General features: G+C 44.1%; 2 protein-coding genes across 5 annotated transcripts in view; one reads left to right on the top strand and one right to left on the bottom strand.

Annotated features, from left to right (window-relative positions):
* Plagl1 (PLAG1 like zinc finger 1) overlaps positions 1–14,916 on the top strand; it is a 66,327-nt gene extending 51,411 nt beyond the window's left edge. For all 4 annotated transcript variants that reach the window (XM_060380266.1, XM_060380267.1, XM_060380264.1 and 1 more), the window contains exons 4-5: positions 9,798–10,103; positions 11,863–14,916. In XM_060380266.1, coding sequence (XP_060236249.1) covers positions 9,952–10,103; positions 11,863–13,714 — 2,004 coding nt within the window. In that variant the 5' untranslated portion in view covers positions 9,798–9,951 and the 3' untranslated portion in view covers positions 13,715–14,916. The remainder of the gene's footprint in view (positions 1–9,797; positions 10,104–11,862) is intronic.
* Positions 14,917–18,059: 3,143 nt separating this feature from the next.
* Zc2hc1b (zinc finger C2HC-type containing 1B) overlaps positions 18,060–19,293 on the bottom strand; it is a 55,644-nt gene continuing 54,410 nt past the window's right edge. Inside the window, exon 7 of the mRNA XM_021655772.1 lies at positions 18,060–18,130. Coding sequence (XP_021511447.1) covers positions 18,060–18,130 — 71 coding nt within the window. The remainder of the gene's footprint in view (positions 18,131–19,293) is intronic.

Here is a 19,293-nt window from a genome sequence, read left to right as displayed (position 1 = left end):
GTGAACTGAGTACCGTGAGAAGGCTTTATATGAGCTCAACCAAAACACTACAGTATTGCTTTAAGTATTATTTTGATTTCTAAGGAAAGACAACTGTTACTAAATGACAGTTTGATTCATTAACCAAGAAACTGAAATTCATACCACAGTATTATCTGCCAAGAATGGACCAAGGCTCCAGGGAGTTGTAATTAGTCTGGGGAGGCTAGAGAAGAGGAATCTTGACTCTCGTCTTCCATTTATAGTGGACATGACTTTAGAGGACAGCGTGTGTGATACTGAGGAGCTCTGGAATGTGTGGCCCAGGCTTTGGGTGAGAGCCCACAGGCTGAGGAAAGGAAAGGGCTAACCTGGCAGCAGACATCTGTCTTAAGGGGCTCAAGGGGACAGGCCCAAGCAGGGTGTGTATCAAAGTGGGGGAGGCACAGAGAGGCCTGGAGGAGGCTGTAGACTCGTGTGTGTGTGTGTGTGTGTGTGTGTGTGTGTGTGTGTGCGCGCGCGTGTGCGCCTCAGTGGGAAGCTGGGTTTACTGTGAGCAAGGTGCCTGCCCTGTGGGAGGCTCTGGGCTCAGAAGGGCAGATGGAGCCTGCTGTGTTGGGGGAGGGACCACACATGTGGATTGCAGGGGCAGCTACTTAGTGAGTTCACATTCCTCCCCGTCTCCTGTTGGACTGAGCATGATTGTGATGGTCTGTTACACAGACAAAGACCTAAAGCTGTGAATGGGGGAGGAAAGACACACAAGGTTAAGAAAAAGAGGAGGCCCGCCTAGTTAGTGTTCCTCTCTTCTTAAGCTTTCTTCCCCAGTCCCTAACATTCCTTTCCCCCTTTCAGAGAAGCCCAGGCAGATGCTTAGAAATGTTGCCTTCTTTCTTTACTGTTACTTTCTTTCAAAGCACAAACCCAATAAAATGTTTACCAGCATTAAGAAAAAAAAAGACTCAGAACTGTAAAGGCTCAATGATTAAATACTTTTACATTTCACATTTTTCTTTCTACATGAACAGTTTTCTTGGCAGATACAGAAAGTTCGCTTTTTCATATAACAGATTCTAAGTTCTGGATAGCCATCCATTGACAAGTTTGTTTGTTTGTTGCTTGGTTTTTTAAATAATAGTGTATAAGTTCCTGGACTCAATCTTGTGCGGAAAAACTCATTGGGAGCTTCTGAGCAGGGCCTCACATTTTCTGTTCCTTTCAGATAGTCATGCAAGAGAGAGCAATGACTGATAGCCTCTCAGTTAGGCAGTCCACTGCTGCCTGGCCATGACCTCCACTCCCTATGTGACAAGTCTGCATTCCTGTGCTTAAAGAGCCTCCCATCTAGACTTTCCCACCATACCTTTCTTCTCCCCATGCATCCAGGCAGGCTGAACTATGGCTCCAAATCACTTTTCCCTCCTGTCCCTCTGCTGTTCTTCATCTACAGCACACAGCTCCTTGTTTTGTTCACCTAGAATCTCAACAGCCTCCTCGGAGACTATCAGAACTTAGAGCAGCAAAATTTATACCTTCATATCACCCAGACCATCCTGCAGATACATGGGTGTCCACACTCTTGGTCCTTTCCTGTTTTTGCAGAGAAACCACTATATGAGGCTGCACGACCCACCCAAGTCTTGAGTAATCCCTTCTGGACAGTATAGATTGTATATCTCTTCCGGAGAGTCTTAACTCATGGATCTAGTTTCCCCTTGTCATTGTAACTCAGATTGCTTTTGTTTTTCTCAATATTAACCTGTACCCTTTCACTTCCTAGAAAGAACCCAGGCCTTTTTTTTTTTTTTTTGTCCCAGAAGTATGGTTTTTGTTGGGACAATAGGCCATGCTGCTAATTGGTGTTCTGGTTAGCCATGCCCTACACTTAGAGTCACAGGGAGGAGATCAGCTATCAGATATAGAAGCATGACTCTACAAAGGTCTAAAGGCCAGTTGATAGGGATTTATAGAGAGGGGGGAGGGGATGTGTTCTCATTTGTCACAAAAGAATAGTGTCCACCCCTGACTTGGACAGTTGAAGATCTGCTGTTAATACCAAAGGCTTTTTTGGGGGGAGGGGCTGTGGGGGTCTGGACTGTTGGGCTGCTCTCTACCCCTTATCGCATACCAGGCTGCCTAGTCTCCATCAAGAAACAGTCAGCTTAAAACAAAGATGACCTGTCCTAGGTTCAAAACCAGTCTGGGACTCAACACTTGTGTTTCTGTCTGCTGGGCTGGCTCTCTTGAGACATTTGTCCTTTTTTTTTTTTTTTCCTTGAATGTTCTATTTAAGAATTCAGTGTGTGATGGGGAGTAGAGAAGCAAGGGTCTGTAAAGATAGCTCTTTTCTTGCTTTCTCCCATTCTGCCTCCCTCACAGGGCTATGAAAATGGAGTCACCTCATCCTCTGAATTCACTCAATGGGAAGAGAAGGGGGTTGATGGTGGTATTTGGGGAGACATGAGAAGAGGGCACTTGTGTGTGGTGATCAGCCTTACACCCTGCCTACCAGAAGCATCTGGAGTGGTGTGGCTCTTTCCTTTGTGGTACTTTAAGGTTTATATACTTCTCATTATAGCGGAGATGGTTTTGTGGACATTCTTTACCTATTCTTCCCTCCCCTTCCTTTCTCCCTTCCTGTGTATAAAGTCGGTGATTAGTGTGGGCTGATAGTATCTTCAGGCCACCAAATAAAAACTTGATTAGTTTATAAAGGTAGCACATAAAGTAGGCATTGTGACATTTTTGTGCATACTTTTGTTCTTACTAGTGTCCCCTCCCTATCCCCCCCATTCCCTTCTCCCTCCTGCTGGTTCTCCCCAATCCAGTAGCCCCTCCTTTTGCTTCTCACCTCATTTGTATTCCATTATATTCTCTCTCTCTTCTCTTCCTCATCTCTTTTTTCCCTTTCATGATCCACTTTCTGGTTGCTTAACCTGCATATATATATATATACACACACATACATGTGTACAAATTCAAATCCACGATCAGTGTATGAGAGCCAAGTAAACTGTAACAAAGAAATTCCATTTGTGAAAAGTCTACTTTTTGCTAGTGGATGAGGCAGCCACGGATGGTCACTTTTAAGCCGTTTGGGTCTCCTTTATACTTCTACTATGCACAAGTAAGTTACTTAGGTGCATTTTACCAAGATTTTGTAAATAAGACTTAATTCTCATTTGCTCTGTTTTCTCATTATAGCCCACCCCTCATTATCTCCCCCAGGAGGAAGCCAGGGAATTTATGGGCAGAGGCTTCTGTCTTTGGGGCACTGGGAATTTCAGGCCCCCACATGCCTGCTTCCCTCTCCTTCTACAGCCCTGAATAGATATCAAAGGGGAAGACAGAGTCTAGCTGCAGCCTGCCTTAAGGAAAACAAACTTCTCTGTGCCCCAGAGTTAATGAACTTCATCAGCCTACCTGGGGGAGAAGCATCATCAAGGTTGCTTTTGTGATGAGCTTTCTGACAGGATCTCAGACCACCCATAGAGAGTTGAGTCATTTCTAAAGTCACCGCATAAGCCTTGTTCCTCATAGCACCCACTTTTCCTAGAGCCATAGTATGGCAGAGGATGCCAGTAACTTAGTACTTAGTCACCTTGGTGTCCTGGGCACCATTTGAAAAACCTCCAGACCTAAACCAGAAAGATTAACTCCTATTCTTTGCTGGAGTATTCCTCTGGATCTTAGGGTTTCTTTACTGGCACCATGTGCTGTTTTTACTAGTCTAGGCACTAACCTGAGAAGCCTGCTAACAAAGTATCGCTGAAGCCTGTTCTCCCCTCCTGCCCGTTCTGTCTTTAGATGCAGGATAGAAACCTAAACGGTCTCTCTCTATCTCTGGCCCCTCCAGCTACTTTCTCTTAGACCTTATTACGAGTATTATGAGTAGAGGGTCATAAAACAAAACAAAACAAAACTATAAGAAGCCTTGTATACTTAAGGATGGGGGGTATCAACACAGGCCTCGCTGTCCAGCAACTCAATTGGACCCTTGTGGACTCACTTGTCCTTGACATTGGTGGAGTTTCAGGAGTAGCAGTAACTTCCCTGAGTCAGTCCACATCTCGAACGCCACTGTGTCCACTCTGTGGACAGAAGGCACTCGTCCCTTTTAAAAACGCATGGGTAAAGCACATATCTGGTGTCCTGAAGCTTGGTTTAATCAATTAGACTGCTTTCTCCATCTTAACTTTAAGTATTAGATTAAAAAATGTTACTATGGCTTTCTTAATATGGGCCTCATTATTAAGAAAGTAAGAGCTTTAGTCACCAGCTAAACAATTCCTGACAGTTGAAAGGAACCCAGAGGCAGCAAACCTGATTTTTCAGCCAGCTGCAGGGAGATCTTCCCCAGGGGTGGTGATGGGGCACTGTAGTCAGGGGGTTCCCAACAATGTGTGTGAACTGGGGTAAGAGTTCCAGACAGGTGGAGATGTCTGCTAACCTGCTGAGTGAACCCGTAGTGTGGATGGGGCACCTCATTCCTTCATCTGGAAGAGACAGGGAAACAGGGGTTTGCCTAGCAGACAGGGGACTCTTGGCATTCCAGGCTTGGAAAAAACACATTTGCTACAAGAGAATGTAGCATGCAAAGGAAAGAGCCCAGCAGGCTGATCTTTGGCCTTGATTCCTTTGAGCCGCCATGGGAGAGAAGTCTGCAGACATGGCTGGGTGACAGGCCTTGTGGAGCCAACTTATGAGTTCATTGCAGGCAAATGTCTTCAAAGTGATATGTCAGCTCAAATGTCAGGGGATTAATGATAATATCTTAGTCTCATATATTTAACAGAAGACTTAAATATGCCAACAAATGAACCCCTGTGATTGGTGGACTGCCTGCCTTCCAGGATAGTACCTATTAAATTATCACCTGTACACATACTTGAAATCAATTTGTACAGATTGTTTACTACTGAATTCTCCAAACAAAACAAAACAAAACTATGTTATTCTAAAACTTTGCATTTTATTCTGATGAAGCATAGGCACAAAATATGTAGCATATGAATTAGCAAATTGCAAACATGTAAAAACATTTGCATGGAATGATGGCACTCGGAAGGTTTTCCTCTCATTTCTCACCTCAGGGAAGGCCCTTTAAACCTGTTTGAACTTAGGACCCCTTAAAAATGTTAAGAAAATTGTGATTCCTTTATCCATGAGGACTCCATTACACATGCTAATTTTACGTAGAAATCACAGAGACCTCATGAGCCTGCCATGGGCTTCGTGTCTTAGAGCTGGTAAACTAGCAATGGCCACCGTAAAAGCTTCCCAGGAGCCTCATGTGTGCGCTCTTCAAGGCATGTGCCATGAGAGACCTAGCTCTTCCAACAGGGTCCTTGCTCAGGCTCTGTACCCCACAATGTAATGAGTACACAGAATAAAAGATAGGCAGGAAGAAGTAGGACAGTTCGGGGCTTCCACTGCTCCTGCTGATTGATGTGTTTCTAATTTGCCAAGAGAGACTTGATATTCAGTCCTTCAATGAACTGAGAAAAGTACCCTAAAGCCAGAAATAAAAAATATTTTTTGCTATTCCTGTTTGACAAATGGCTCCCTTATAATTTGTGAATACAAGAGGAAGCAAGCGAGCAAGGAAACAAACAAAAAACCCAACCTTGTTAAAGGGCCTTTTAAAATTAGCCTTCACACATGAAAACAGTCCCAAGTCTTGAGAACATGAGTGAGAAATTGTGGATCAGAACATTTAAACTCCATGTAGCAGTACTGGCCAGAAATAAATCAAAACAACCAACCAACTTAGAGTCTCCATCTTGGAAGACTAAAATGGAAATCTCATTTCCTCAGATATGGGCCTCACTTTGTATTACTGGGGACAATGGAAACAGGAGACAGAAGTCCTGGTTTATTTTGAGAATGTTGTAAAACAGTTGTTCCCCATTATATGATTGTGTTATGAAGAACTGGGGAAGTCCTGGGTCTCCATCTGTGCTCTGACCTCCTGATCCACTGTTGCATACCCCTAACCCCCAGGGACTACAGTCTTCCTGGCTGTTAATACATACATACATATATATATATATATATATATATATATATATGTTCTTATTCTAGTCTGATCCTCTCTTATCCCTAAAATAATCAGCCTGAGCAGAATGAAGCAGATGGCTCAAGCCTTCTTTGGCTCACTTGCAGATCTGTATCACTCACTCGGTATTTTTAGAATCAGGGGGACTGAAAATTAAGTCTTGAGATGTTTTGGGGGGAAGACTTACTATCTTTCCAGGGCGACAGGTGTTGAAATAGTAGTACTATGTGTAAGATTTAAATGGGATTGGTATGTCAAGACACAGGCAGACTGACTCTTCAGGACCATAGCTTTCAGCTCTCTTGTAATTGTTGTTGGTTTGCTATATAGTAGACAGTCTATTCTAAGCACATCAAGTTTGAACTGAAGAATAGAATTATCAGTATACCTAGTATGAATTAGGTGAGGGCTGCCTGAGAGACATGACTAGCTTTTTTCCAATATCTAAGGTTTGCTTGTTGCACAGAATTTTTGTGAAAGTTTGTGATTTTGTCATGAAAGCAGTGTAAACATTGGCATTCCAGGTTCCCATGTATATAAAATATTGAACTGGAATCTCTAAAGACTTTCCAAAGAAATGAGTGTTCACAGTGGTGCAGCTTATTAGCTCAAGGGTGAATTCTGCTTTTTGTGTTAGGCTGGGTGTGCTTAACACAATGTACAAATCAACAAGATAAAGTTTTGGAACAGGCTGTTCTTAAAGTGCATAAGCTAAGCACAAGGTGTCTGAGAGACTTCTGTTTTGAGAGGACCTTTTCTGTCCAGGGAACTTGAAGTTGAAGGAAACTGCCCCACTCTAAGTAAATCATAGCCTTGTATGCTGTGATTGCACCCAGTCTGAGAAGGCACAGGGAAAATGGCGTGGATAAAGTCCAGGACTGTTGGTATTTGGAATCTAGGGAAGAAGTGACTAGAGAATGGGACTGACAAACTATATTGTCAAGGGACAACTTTAAAAGCAGAGAAATACTGTTTTCTGTTGTATACATGGTGTGTTGATACCTCATTCATCTGCAGAGAAACTAAGACTGTAGTTGTTCTTTTTGTCACTTCTTGTTTTCTTTCTATACCTGTCTGCTCCATGCTGGTTCCTTCCACAATGCGTAATTGGTGGCATGCACATAGGTAGATGCCACATACCACTGCTCTGTCATGTGCATAGTTCAATGGTTAGGAGCCATTAGCTGCACCATGACACACAGTTCTTATTCCATATATACTGTATACTTTGTGGTTTGTTTCAGTACAATCAGAAATGGAAAGATTATAAGTCATTTTGTTTTGGTTGATTGTCCTCAATAGCCCGTTTACGTATATTATGTGATTATGTAAACCAAGAAGCTGGAATTCAGGGTAGAGCTGGAGTATGAACTGGGGAACCTCATCCCCTCCCTCTGTGTTAATAAAATAGTTGAACTAAATCCCTGTGTTTCAGCAAAACACCTGAGGGTTAATCAGTAGCATAGTCACGTGAGAGAAAAGCCCACACTTCCTGTCATCTCTCCACAGGCAATCTTAAGAGTCTGCCTGTGTCACCACTATGTTAGCCACTAGCTGCCTGTGGATGTTTAAGTCTAACTTAAGATAATTGCAATTTGCCAGTAGCATGCTTATGTCTGGGGTAGCCATTGTTTATATCACATTCCCATCACAGAAAGTTCTGTTGGGCATACTGTTCATCTCTTAAAGCCAGAGTTGAGGGGAATAAATTTCCTTAGATTAATTGAAAAAAGTCTGTGTGCCTGGAATTGGAAGTGGGTGATGGGACTGCAGAACCTTTCCCACTGGCTCATCCAGAGTGACGAGTGCGCAGTGCTGTTTCAGCTATGAGCAGAGAAGAAAGGAAGCATTTCACACTTTATAGTCCATGTATGTTTTAGTCTTAAAACAAAAACAAAAACAGACCTGGAAAGAACATCAAGCAATTTCAACTGAATGAATGTGTCTTGTAGCTGGCCCAGTACTACGGCCAGATCTGTGCTGCGTGAGAGTGGGAAAGATCGTGAGGCCTGGCGGCACAAGCTTTCCACAGAGTGGACTTTCTAAAAAATGAGACTCTGTCTCAAACCATCAAAAATAAAGTCACACTTCCTGATGGAAGGCTAGGGCTGTCTGTGTCTCTGGAATAAAAGCCGTCATAAAGCCTTGCTGTCAAGGCACTGGCTGAGGACGCCATTATGTTCCTGCCTCAGACTACTGCCAAGCCTTTAGGCCTAAGCACAGAAGTCAGCTTGACAGGCTTCAAGCCCACAGAACAGGGCGACAAGAAGCCTATCCCCCACACAGTGACCTCTGCCCCGACACTAAAGCCGTCGGGAGCAGGAAATGAGAAGCACAAGGTTCTTGCAGTAATGTGTGCACGTACCCTGCGCTGCTGTGGTTAAAGGTGGCTCAGCCAGTGCTCACGCCTCACCGAGGTTTCCGATCTGAAGGTGCCTTAGCGAAGTAAAAATCAATGTTTGACAACACATGGCAACTCTAAAGACTTAGAGCAATAGCTGAGAGGCTACAGGCAAGCTGAGCTTTAAAGACTTGCCCTAAAGGCTGGCCTGTGCATCTAGCATGAGCCTATCACAGGCTGGGCATCCCTTATCTGCAGTGTTTGGGAGAGAAGTGTTTCAGCTCTCAGTATGACTCTTCAAATATTTACATATAACAGAGTGAGATATCCTGTGGCTAGGACTTGAGCCTAAGTGTGGAATTCAGTCACGTTTCAGTTTCATACCCGTTTATACCAGAGTGTGAGGTTTCAAGGTGTTGGTGTTTTGACTCTGACTTGTCATATTCAGTCAGGTATGAAAATTTCCACCAGTGCTATCAGGTCAACATTCAGACATTTTCAGTGGTTGGAGCACTGTGGTTTTTCAGATTTGGGATCTTCAACTTGTACTCTAATCTTCTTTAGAAAGTACTGACACATGGAGAGGTAGCAGTCTCCTGAGATGAACTATGGTCTACTGCATTGTTCATGATGCTCTTGGGCACACCAGGCCAATTATCTTATGGCCAGAAAAAAAAAAAAAAGTCCAGGGGTTCTGTGACAGTGACAGAGATGTAAGGGTGATAAGGACCAGGATTGGCCACAAGATGAGCTGGAAGAGGCATCATTTCCTAGGCTAAGCTAAGACACAAGTAACTGAGGAATGTGGAGTGATTTTCTAGAGTGATGGCCCCGGCTCTTGTTGGAGTCATCAGTCTCATTTTCACAGGAATATTTCCCCTCTCTTCACCACAACCAGATTCTCTTTCCGCACATTCTGTTTGTGTCAGGCCTTGTGCATAGTGATCTAACAAACAAATTCGCTGAGATGTATACAAATTATTTCTTCTCCTCTGAGAGTTTAAACAGGTGTTGTAAGCAACTTCTCTTATGCCAGCAGTGCATGGAGAGGAAAAGCTCGTGGTTTGAATAAGGGGTGGTCACTGTGAGCCACTATCTCACTGTAGCACCTACAGGGAGGCTTGCTTTTGTCCCCTTGAAGCCGTCAACTGAGTCTCACACTGACCTGAGAGCAAAAAGCTGATGACCTGGACACTATGAAACTAGCAGTCCTCATTAGGAGGGAGAGTGTCTCATCAGCTGCTGCAGGAAGCAAGGAGGGAAAATGGGGAGCTGAGCCCATTTGAGTCTTTTAAAGGAACATACTGATTGTGGGTCAGTGGCTCCAATGTGGTGGGGTGGGGGTGCTGGTGGTGGTGTTAGTGGTGACATGGTTTTCCAATAGCTGATGTGAGAAAACTGTTCCTCCTCTCTCCACAGAAGGCCATCCAGACGTCCTGCCCTGGATCTCTTCCTACACTACCATTTTTCTGGAGTCCAGCTGTAGTGATTTCCCACCTTCTTTCTGTCTGTGCTTAAATGGCACAGCATTTGGTCAGCACATCTGAAAAAGAAAGTGTGAAAAGCAAAGGCCATGGCTCCGTTCCGCTGTCAATCATGTGGCAAGTCTTTCCTCACCCTGGAGAAGTTCACCATCCACAATTATTCGCACTCCAGGGATCGGCCATTCAAGTGCTCGAAGGCTGAGTGTGGCAAAGCTTTCGTCTCTAAATATAAATTGATGAGGTGAGAGGCTTTAGGAAGGTGTGCGTTTTTACTTGGACCTTTAAGTGTCTCTTCAAGCCTTCAGGACTCCTACTGAAGGGAAAAAAGCAGGGTATGGGTACATTTTAGCCTTTTAGGGCCTCTTTAAAGCCATACCTCCACTATCTAGTACTCCCCTGATTATAGTGACACCTGAACAAGTGGGGTTTCACTTGAGTATCCAGACCTTGTGCATGTACGTTTTCTCAGGTTTTCAGAGGATACACGATATACCAAAGCAGCAATTTTCAGATGAGTCCTTTAAAAGAGAGTTGGCATATAATGTGAATTATTTTTCTAGTGTCAATTAGGTACTGTCTACTATGAGGTAAGTGGCACCAAAGATGTATATTCTGACTACAGTGGATTTTAGTAATGCCTCAGCAATGACAAACTACAGTCAGACTGTAGTCTGATTGACAGTGAGTGCTGTCAGTATACTTCTCTTGATACTGCTTGCGTCTAATCTTCACAAAATGGTCATTCAATCTTCAACTTGCTGATGACTCGAATATAAATGCAGAGGTGAGAGAATTAGCAGCCTGGTTTCCAATCTCAGTGGTCTTAGTACTACATTAGCATTCCATCTTGTAGTACTTTGAAGGAAGCACTTAAATGAGGTAACAGGAAGATATAAATTACATTCCTGACCTTAAGAACATCACTATTAATGATAGTGTCATATAAGTTGATGTTTAAAATAAGACTGAGAAGGCTTCTGTATTTTAAAATTCAAATGTCTTCTGTTATAGGCCATTCTCTAGTTGTCATAGTAACGCTATCAAGTGCCCACCATGTGCACTGATTATGTCAGGGGCTTCCTGGTTAGTATCAAACTTCTTTTCTGTACATCTAGGCTCCCTTACTTAAACAGAACGCTGGCTTCTGTGGGGTCATCTCAGGGTACTATGGGAGACCTGGGGAGGGGGAAAGACAGTGGACAAACAGGTTATTATAGTGAATAGAATTAATTAGAAATACAATGGGAAGTTGAATTGCTGCTTTAAGCACTGTTGAAGACGGGTGGTTCTGGAGAAATGACTTGTTCCATGAAGAAAGTAGGCCAAAGCAGGAAGGCCATGCTCTTCTCAGGAACTGGAGAGAAGTGAGATGGTAGGATGCTGAGATTTGTCTTAAAGATGATAGGACAGCTATGAGCCCTAACAAGTTGTGTTTTAGAGGAAGTGCTAGGCCAGGACCTGCACTATTAATTACTAAAAGAGCTTTCCCAAGTTTAAGGATGGCAGACTTTTGAAAAATCAGAAATTGGTTAGACACTTTCTCTGAGATTAAGCATACTTTTTTTTGCTCCCAGGAGTCTCTGACTTCTATCCTCAATCAAGAGAGAAAGCAAGAGCTGTGTTAGGTACACCAACTAAATGTGGCAGTGATGAGTTCTCTACACATCGGGCCAAACTGGGAAATTCAGAAATTTCTAGAGTATCATACACCCATTTAAACCCTTCCTGAAAAATATATTTCCTAATTACATTTTAAGATTTGTATGTAGCAGGAAAATACAATATGTCAATATTCCTTATGGGTATAAAGTTGAATTTGGCATTTTAAATAATAAAATGTATGCATTAGGAAAATACAGAAAAGCAGTCCATAAGTGAAAATGTCACTAAGACCTAGAGAAAATAATGAGTAACATCTTGACAGTGTTGTCTCTGTAGCTCTTCTTCCTTCATAAAATAATTCTATTGCAAACTGTCCCCCCTCCCCTTTCTACTTCCAGACACATGGCCACACACTCCCCTCAGAAGACCCACCAGTGTGCTCACTGTCAGAAGACATTCAACCGGAAGGATCACCTGAAGAACCACCTTCAGACCCACGATCCCAACAAGATCTGCTTCGTTTGTGAAGATTGTGGCAAGAAGTACCACACCATGATGGGCTACAAGAGGCACGTGGCTCTGCATTCGGCCAGCAGTGGGGATCTCACCTGTGGGGTCTGCACCCTGGAGCTGGGGAGCACCGACGTCCTGCTGGATCATCTCAAGTCTCATGCGGAAGAAAAGGCCCACAATGCGGCCACCAGGGAGAAGAAACACCAGTGCGACCATTGTGAGAGATGCTTCTACACCCGGAAGGATGTGCGTCGCCACCTGGTGGTCCACACAGGATGCAAGGACTTCCTGTGTCAGTTTTGCGCCCAGAGATTTGGGCGCAAAGACCACCTTACTCGCCATACCAAGAAGACACACTCACAGGAGCTGATGCAAGAGAATATGCAGGCAGGAGAATACCTGAGCACCATTAACACCATTGCGCCCTCATTCCAGCTAAAGGCTGCACCTATGCCACCTTTCCAGTTAGCAGTGTCCCCCCAGAACGGGCTTGCAGCTGGCTTGGCACCTGAGGTTCATGGTCTAGTGCTTGCTCCCCCAGAACAGGCCCCCCAGCCTGTGCCACCAATGCCAGAGCCGCTTGTTACTCTGCACCCTGGGGTAGTTCCCACCTCTCCTCCTCCCACCCTTCAGGATCATCAGTATAGTCATGCTTCTACCTCATATGCCCCACTTGCAGGCCTGCCAATTAAAGCAGATGGCAAAGGCTTTTGCAACATGAGTTTCTTTGAGGAATTGCCTCTGCAAGAGCCTCTGTCGCCTCTCAAGCTTAACCCATGTTTTGAGATGGCTAAGGAGGGGATTGGGAAAGTCACCCTGCCCAAAGAGCTGCTGTTAGATGCTGTGAACATAGCGTTTCCTGCATCTCTGGAGATTTCCTCCCTGTTGAGTTTTTGGCAGCTCTCCTCAACAACCTCCCAGAATGGTTTTGTGAATAATACCATCCCTGTGGGGCCAGGGGAACCACTGCCCCATGGCATAACTTGTCTGGCGGAGCAGCAGCAGCCACCACCCCTGCTGCCACCACCACCACTGCCACCGCTGCCCCAGCCGCAGCCCCAGTTTCAGCTGCAGCTGCAGCCACAGCCTCAGCCCCAGTTTCAGCTGCAGCTGCAGCCCCAGCCCCAGTTTCAGCTGCAGCTGCAGCCCCAGCCCCAGCTGCAGCTGCAGCCACCAATACAGCTACAGCCACCATTACAGCTGCAGCCACCAATACAGCTGCAGCCCCAGCCTCAGCTGCAGCCCCAGTCTCTGCTGCAGCCTCAGCTGCAGCCCCAGTCTCTGCTGCAGCCTCAGCTGCAGCCCCAGCCTCAGCTGCAGCTGCAGCCCCAGCCTCAGCTGCAACTACAGCCCCAGCCTCTGCTGCAGCCTCAGCTGCAGCCCCAGCTGCAGCCCCAGCTGCAGCCCCAGCTGCAGCTGCAGCCCCAGCCCCAGCTGCAGCCCCAGCTGCAGCTCCAGCCTCAGCTGCAGCTCCAGCCTCAGCTGCAGCTCCAGCCTCAGCTGCAGCCCCAGCTGCAACCGCAGCCCCAGCTGCAGCCCCAGCCGCCGCTGCCGCTGCCACCACCACTGCCACCGCAGCCACAGCCGCTGCCACAGCCACAGCCACAGCCACAAGAAGCCCAAATAGCAGTGGCCACTATGAGTCTGGGCCAGCTCCCACTACCCCCGATGCCCCATGTTTTCACAGCTGGCAACAACACTGCTATCCTGCCCCATTTCCATCATGCATTCAGATAAATTGGTCCTTATGAGGGTGTTTTTCTTGTGGAAGATGTTTTAAACACCAGTTACAGTTTGAAACATCAGTTACAGTTTGAGGGGGGAGCTTTGGAAAACAGGATTGGGGCTTTAGCTTATTTGCCGTAACTAGCTTGAGAAAAAGAATTCTCTAACTGCATGCATTGTGCCAATATACTTAGTATTCATGCTTTGTACCAAATGTAGTGAGCGTGTGTGTATTCTGTAATCGAACTGCATGTATTATCGTATTATCCCCATATTATTATCCCCATATTATTATCCCCATATTATTATCCTCATATTATTATCATATAATCAAAACCAAGATCCAAAACATCAGCTGCTATTTTGTAAATAGTTTATTGTGTTGACTTTAATTGTAAGCAATTGTGATGATGTTAACTAAGTACCTTTGTGTGTGTTACTGCCTAGAAAGGACATAATGGAAAGGTTTGGATTTCTCCAATTTGGAAAGTGTTTTTAAAAGAAGAGGGTAATCTTTGTGTGGCATTTATAACTAGGCTGTGTGTGTCTTTTCGGGGACTTGTCTACCTTTAGGGTTGGGTATAGGTTAGTTAGTCTCCTTGTAGCCTACTTTGTAGCCCTTATAGAAAAAAGCTCCTTGTGAAGCTATTGATTTCTTCAGTTTTAAAGTGAATTGTAAGTGTAGTTTTCAATATTTTCATGTGATGTGTTGCAATGTGAGTGATGACTTCATTTATCTTAAAGACAAAACTGGTTGTCAATTATATCTGACAGAAAAAAAAATCTCTGTGTAACCAAGTTAAGTAGCAAAATAATTGAGGCATCAGTCAAAGAGTCTTGCTGACTCTAATACTCATTATGTTTTTAACAGGAATTTAAGAAACTGTACTGGAATTAAAAAAAATACATATATTAGATAAGACTTTTCTTTGCTTAGCTTAAACTGCTGCTCAAGCTGCCGAAGTTCTGAAGTACTGTTTGTAACCACCGATAAAAAAATGTAGCTGTAGTTGATCAGTTTAAGTCATTGTTAGTTTTTATCCCAAGAGGATTGCATTTTGCAATGTAACTGTGTTTGTAATCTCTCATTTGATATCTTGTTAATCGATTTTAGAAGTGTAAAACCCAATCTTTGAAGACTCTGTATTTCGTTTTTTGAGACTGTCTTTCCCAACATATGTATCCTACATATAATAAAGGCTAAGCATCCAGCATCCTGACTTGAGTTTTTTCATTTAGCGACTCCGGCATTAGCATGTGCAACACTCCCACCGAGAGACAAAACCTCCCCAGCTCCCTCACGCCCCCTCCAGGTCATTACTTCTTCTGAAAGTATTTTTCAGCAGCCATTAGAACTTTTGAGTAAATTATGATTAAGAAAAACATATAAGCTTTCGTCACATTCTCAGCACTGAGTCTTATGATATCATATGACTTATTTCTGTTGCATAGGTCTAGCCACCAGAGTTTGGTGTTTCCTGTACTATCAGGATTCAGTTTCACACGTGTTTACACCTGTTCAGAAAACATTATACCCCCTGGATATATGACAAGGTTTTGTTTTGGTGTGTGTGTGTGTGTGTTTGTATTTGTGGGGGTGGTGAGAGAATGAGAAGCCTTGAGTTCATTTGCATATTGAAGAAATGTTGTCAAGTGGGGCTGAGCTGAAGCCTGTGACAGCAAGGTGGAAGCTTACACGAAGGGATCAGCCGTGAGACCAGGGTTTGTAAGCCAGAGTTGACCCAGAGTGGACAATGAGGCAGTGAGATAACCTCATGGGATTGAAGTCACTATTTCTGGGATATCTTAGTTCCCACAGTCCCCCCTTCCTCTGGGTAGAAAGGCGGTCTCCCCAAACAATAGCCAACCTCAGCCAAGGTCTGGTTACAGACGCTTTCACAAATACCTTTACATAGTCCACTGTGGTCTTTGGTCTGTTGCAGAAAATACTTGATTTTCCTGTAAGTGAAACAATGGCATTTGGTCCCTATGGTCTAGATCATTTGCATTTCAGTGTACTGCAGGGCAGTGGGAGTAGTCTGAGATCCTTTGGCTGAAATGTTGACCAAGAACGTGGCTTAACTTTCCCAACTAAAGACCCTGACTAAGAAACTGCTTTTGAACTAAAAAGTATGAACTTAATGTTCTACAAAGGGAAGTTTCCTGACCCTTAAGACTCCAAAGAGAAGGAAGAGTTGACTCACCTCCCAACACAACTGTGTAAACGAAGTGATGATAAAAACGAATAGGAGGCTTCAGGTTTGGCTGTGATAGATGAATGTGGTACAAAGCCCCTAGAGCAGTTGCTCTCAACCTGAAGGTCATGACCTTCAAAAGACCATTGGAAAACATAGGTATTTACATTATGATCCATAACAGCAAAATTACATTGTGAGGTAGCAACAAAAATAATTGTCTGGTTGGGAGTCATGGCAACACGAGGAATTATGTTAATGGGAAGGTTAACATAGGTTGCATTAGGAAGGTTAAGAACCACTGTCTTAAAGCCTTCTTTCACACAGAAAGTTTTTTCAACCTTCCTCCTCTACATCAAGAAATAAAGTCTGGGGCTCAAAATGATGGCATACATCTTCAGTTCCAGCACTTGGGAGGCAGATGCAGCCAGAGCTCTACAACTTTGATTCCAGCCTACATACACAATGTGTCCGTGTGTGTGTGCGGCACATGCATATAAGGGGGCATAAAGACTGTTTGGAGGACTGACCTATCGTAGACAGCTCTATAAGGTGTGTACAGGAACGTGTAAGAATGGAGGGCTGGAGGTATAACCCGGAAATTAAGAGAGCTGCTGCTCTTAGAGCAGACCTGGCTTTGGTTCCCAGCACCCACATGATTGCAAATGTCTGTAACTCCAGTTCCAGAAGATCCGACATTCTCTTCTGACTTCTGCAGGACATGAGACATGCATGTTGTACATATATATGCTGCATACAATTTAAACAAACACATTAAAGAAACTAAAAAAATCATAGCGTTAAAAAATAAAGTAGGAATTATTAGGAATCATAGTTTAATAGATACAAATATAAAAAAAATGGGATGTCATGGTTTTTACATAGAATGAAGTGGGTTAAAACCCGATGTTTCTAGCAGATAACTGTAGCTATGCAATGGCTAGCTCATAAAAATATATAAATATCAAAAACATTGTCATTCTTAAATGCCTTAAGGACACTTCAAGCATCTTTGAATCTTTGAATCATTAAAGCAGACATTATGATTTAGGCTGATAAATTTAATGACTTTTAAAAAGTGTCAAAGGAGTAAATAAAGTTGAAAGCTAACATCACTTGTTCTGAAAGATGCCAGATAAGGACAGACGTTTCTAGCCTTCTGTGGTGGTGTTTCTGGGTGACCAAACATCTAGTCTTCAGAAGCCAGACTTCTGGAAGCCAGTCTGAGGACAGAAAGAGAAAAGGCAGGAGCATTACCACAGGCTGCACATGGAAAATTCTAGGTAACCTGTGCCTTCAGATTTCCAAGTCATGGGAAGCATGTTTATCTGTGCCAGCCTTTCTACCATGAGATACCTTGTCTCTCAACCTAAATTACAATGTATTCATGCACACCAGCAGGACAGAGATGTAGGAGTCTATGGATGTGAGCACAAGGTACTTTTTAGGGAAAGTGTATTTGTAAAAAAATGGAAAAGTCAATAGCTTCCAGGTCAAAAATAAGCATTCTCTTTCCTTGTACAATCAAGACATAAACAGGACTGTAGAAATAGCTCGGTATAGTGCTTGCTTTGCAAGTGTAGGATATGATTTTAATTTTCAGAACCCATGCTTAAAAAAAAAAAAAAGCTGCCGGGCACAGTTGCACAGGCCTGTAATCCCAGCACTCTGGGAGGTAGAGGCAGGCTGATCACTGTGAGTTAAGGACGCCAAGGCTACACAGAGAAACCCTGTCAAAAAAAAAAAAAAAAGCCAGGAATGGTGAAGTGTGTTTGTTTATAATTTCAGGGAGAGAGAGAGGCAGAAACAGGCAGAAATAGCCCTGGTGTTCAATAGCCACCTAGCCTAGTTAATTGTTGCATTCCAGGCAACAAGAAAGAGAGAGAGAGGCAACTGGTACCTGAAGAATGAAACCTGGAGCTGCCCTTTGGCTTCTGCATGCGTAGGCACACTACCTGCACACTTTAATCCACAAATAAAAAAAATTCTAGGTGTCTTTTGAAACCATAAGCTCAGCAAACAGCTCCAAGGGAATACTTTGTCAGTCCCTCTCAGGACTTGCTCACGCTAGGCCCCTCTCTCAGAGGTTCACTCAGTGGGCCCTGTACATGACCAGCTGCACCTGGATACATGTGGCTTTGTTCTTACCTGGCCTCTAGGAGTTAATCCTTTTTAGAAGATTTATTGAATCCTTGTCTGAGTTTTCCTCCAGAAGTAGGATCTATGGATAATCCTTTGCAAACATAAAGAGATTTGTTATGCCAAAACCGAACAATCCCAAGGGGGGAAATGAGGAACAATTGTGAAACCAAATCACACTGAATTCCAAACTCCTATTCTTGTTTTCTTTTTCTGGTATCTACAGACACAGACCCACCCATTCTTGAACTTGGGACAATAATAGATAGATAGATAGATGATAGATAGATAGATAGATAGACAGTCAGACAAACAGGTAGGTAGATAGATATAGACAGACAACAGGGACCATTTCAGATGCTTCTTGCCACCGCAGGAACTTACCACTTGTGGTTCATTTGGGAATTTTTTCTTTGTGAGCTTCACATCATGTACTCTAATCCCATTCATCTCTTCTCTCCATCCCTTCATATCTACCCTCCACCCTTGCAACCTCCACCACAAAAGAAGACTAAAACAAACAAGCAAAACTAAAACAAAACATAAGAAATGTCTTGTCGTGGAAGCTGTAGTGTGTCACACAATATAGCCTTTAAATGTTCTTTACAGTGAGTCATTGGCCTGCTCTGAGGCCTCGGGCTTCTCTACACTATCAACACTGGATCCTCACTGAGACTTCTCTCCGTCTGTTGTTGCCCTGCATCATGAAGATGCTGCAGCTTTGAATCTCCAGGACCTTCTTTCAGGCTTTCCTGTAGTTCATAGATGACATAGATGTTAGGATGAACCAACTCGAAGTCCTGGCTCTCGGCTTGGGTTGGCAGCTGAGTTGGTCAGCCTGCCAGCTCTTCCACACACATCTCCAGGTGAGCTCTCCAGCACTACCCAGGCTAGCTCATCCAATGCTTCAGCTGGCAAGGAGCAGGCCAGCTCTCTTGCTCTCATGCCCTCAGAACTGACTCACCTGTGCCTTTGCCATCAAGGCCAGCTCTGCTATGCTACTTAGCTGAGGCACAGGCCTCTATTCCCCCACATGCTGCTGCTGGTGAGGGATGGGGCCAGCTCTCCCACTCTCACAATCCTAGGACCAGCTCTCCTGCCTGCTGTAGGTGGTGAGGGTCTCAGAGGAGGACATCTCCCCCACACCCATGCCACCTCATGGCAGATGAGTGGCAGGCCAGCTCTCCTAGGCTCACACCTTTGTGCTGGCTCCCCCACACCAAGTGCTCTACAATGCTGCCCAAGGGAGGGACAAGG

Source organism: Meriones unguiculatus, chromosome 3 (assembly GCF_030254825.1).
Source record: "Meriones unguiculatus strain TT.TT164.6M chromosome 3, Bangor_MerUng_6.1, whole genome shotgun sequence".
Lineage (NCBI taxonomy): Eukaryota > Metazoa > Chordata > Mammalia > Rodentia > Muridae > Meriones > Meriones unguiculatus.
Note: the sequence above shows the minus strand (reverse complement) of the source record. Positions and strands in the feature narration are given on the sequence as shown.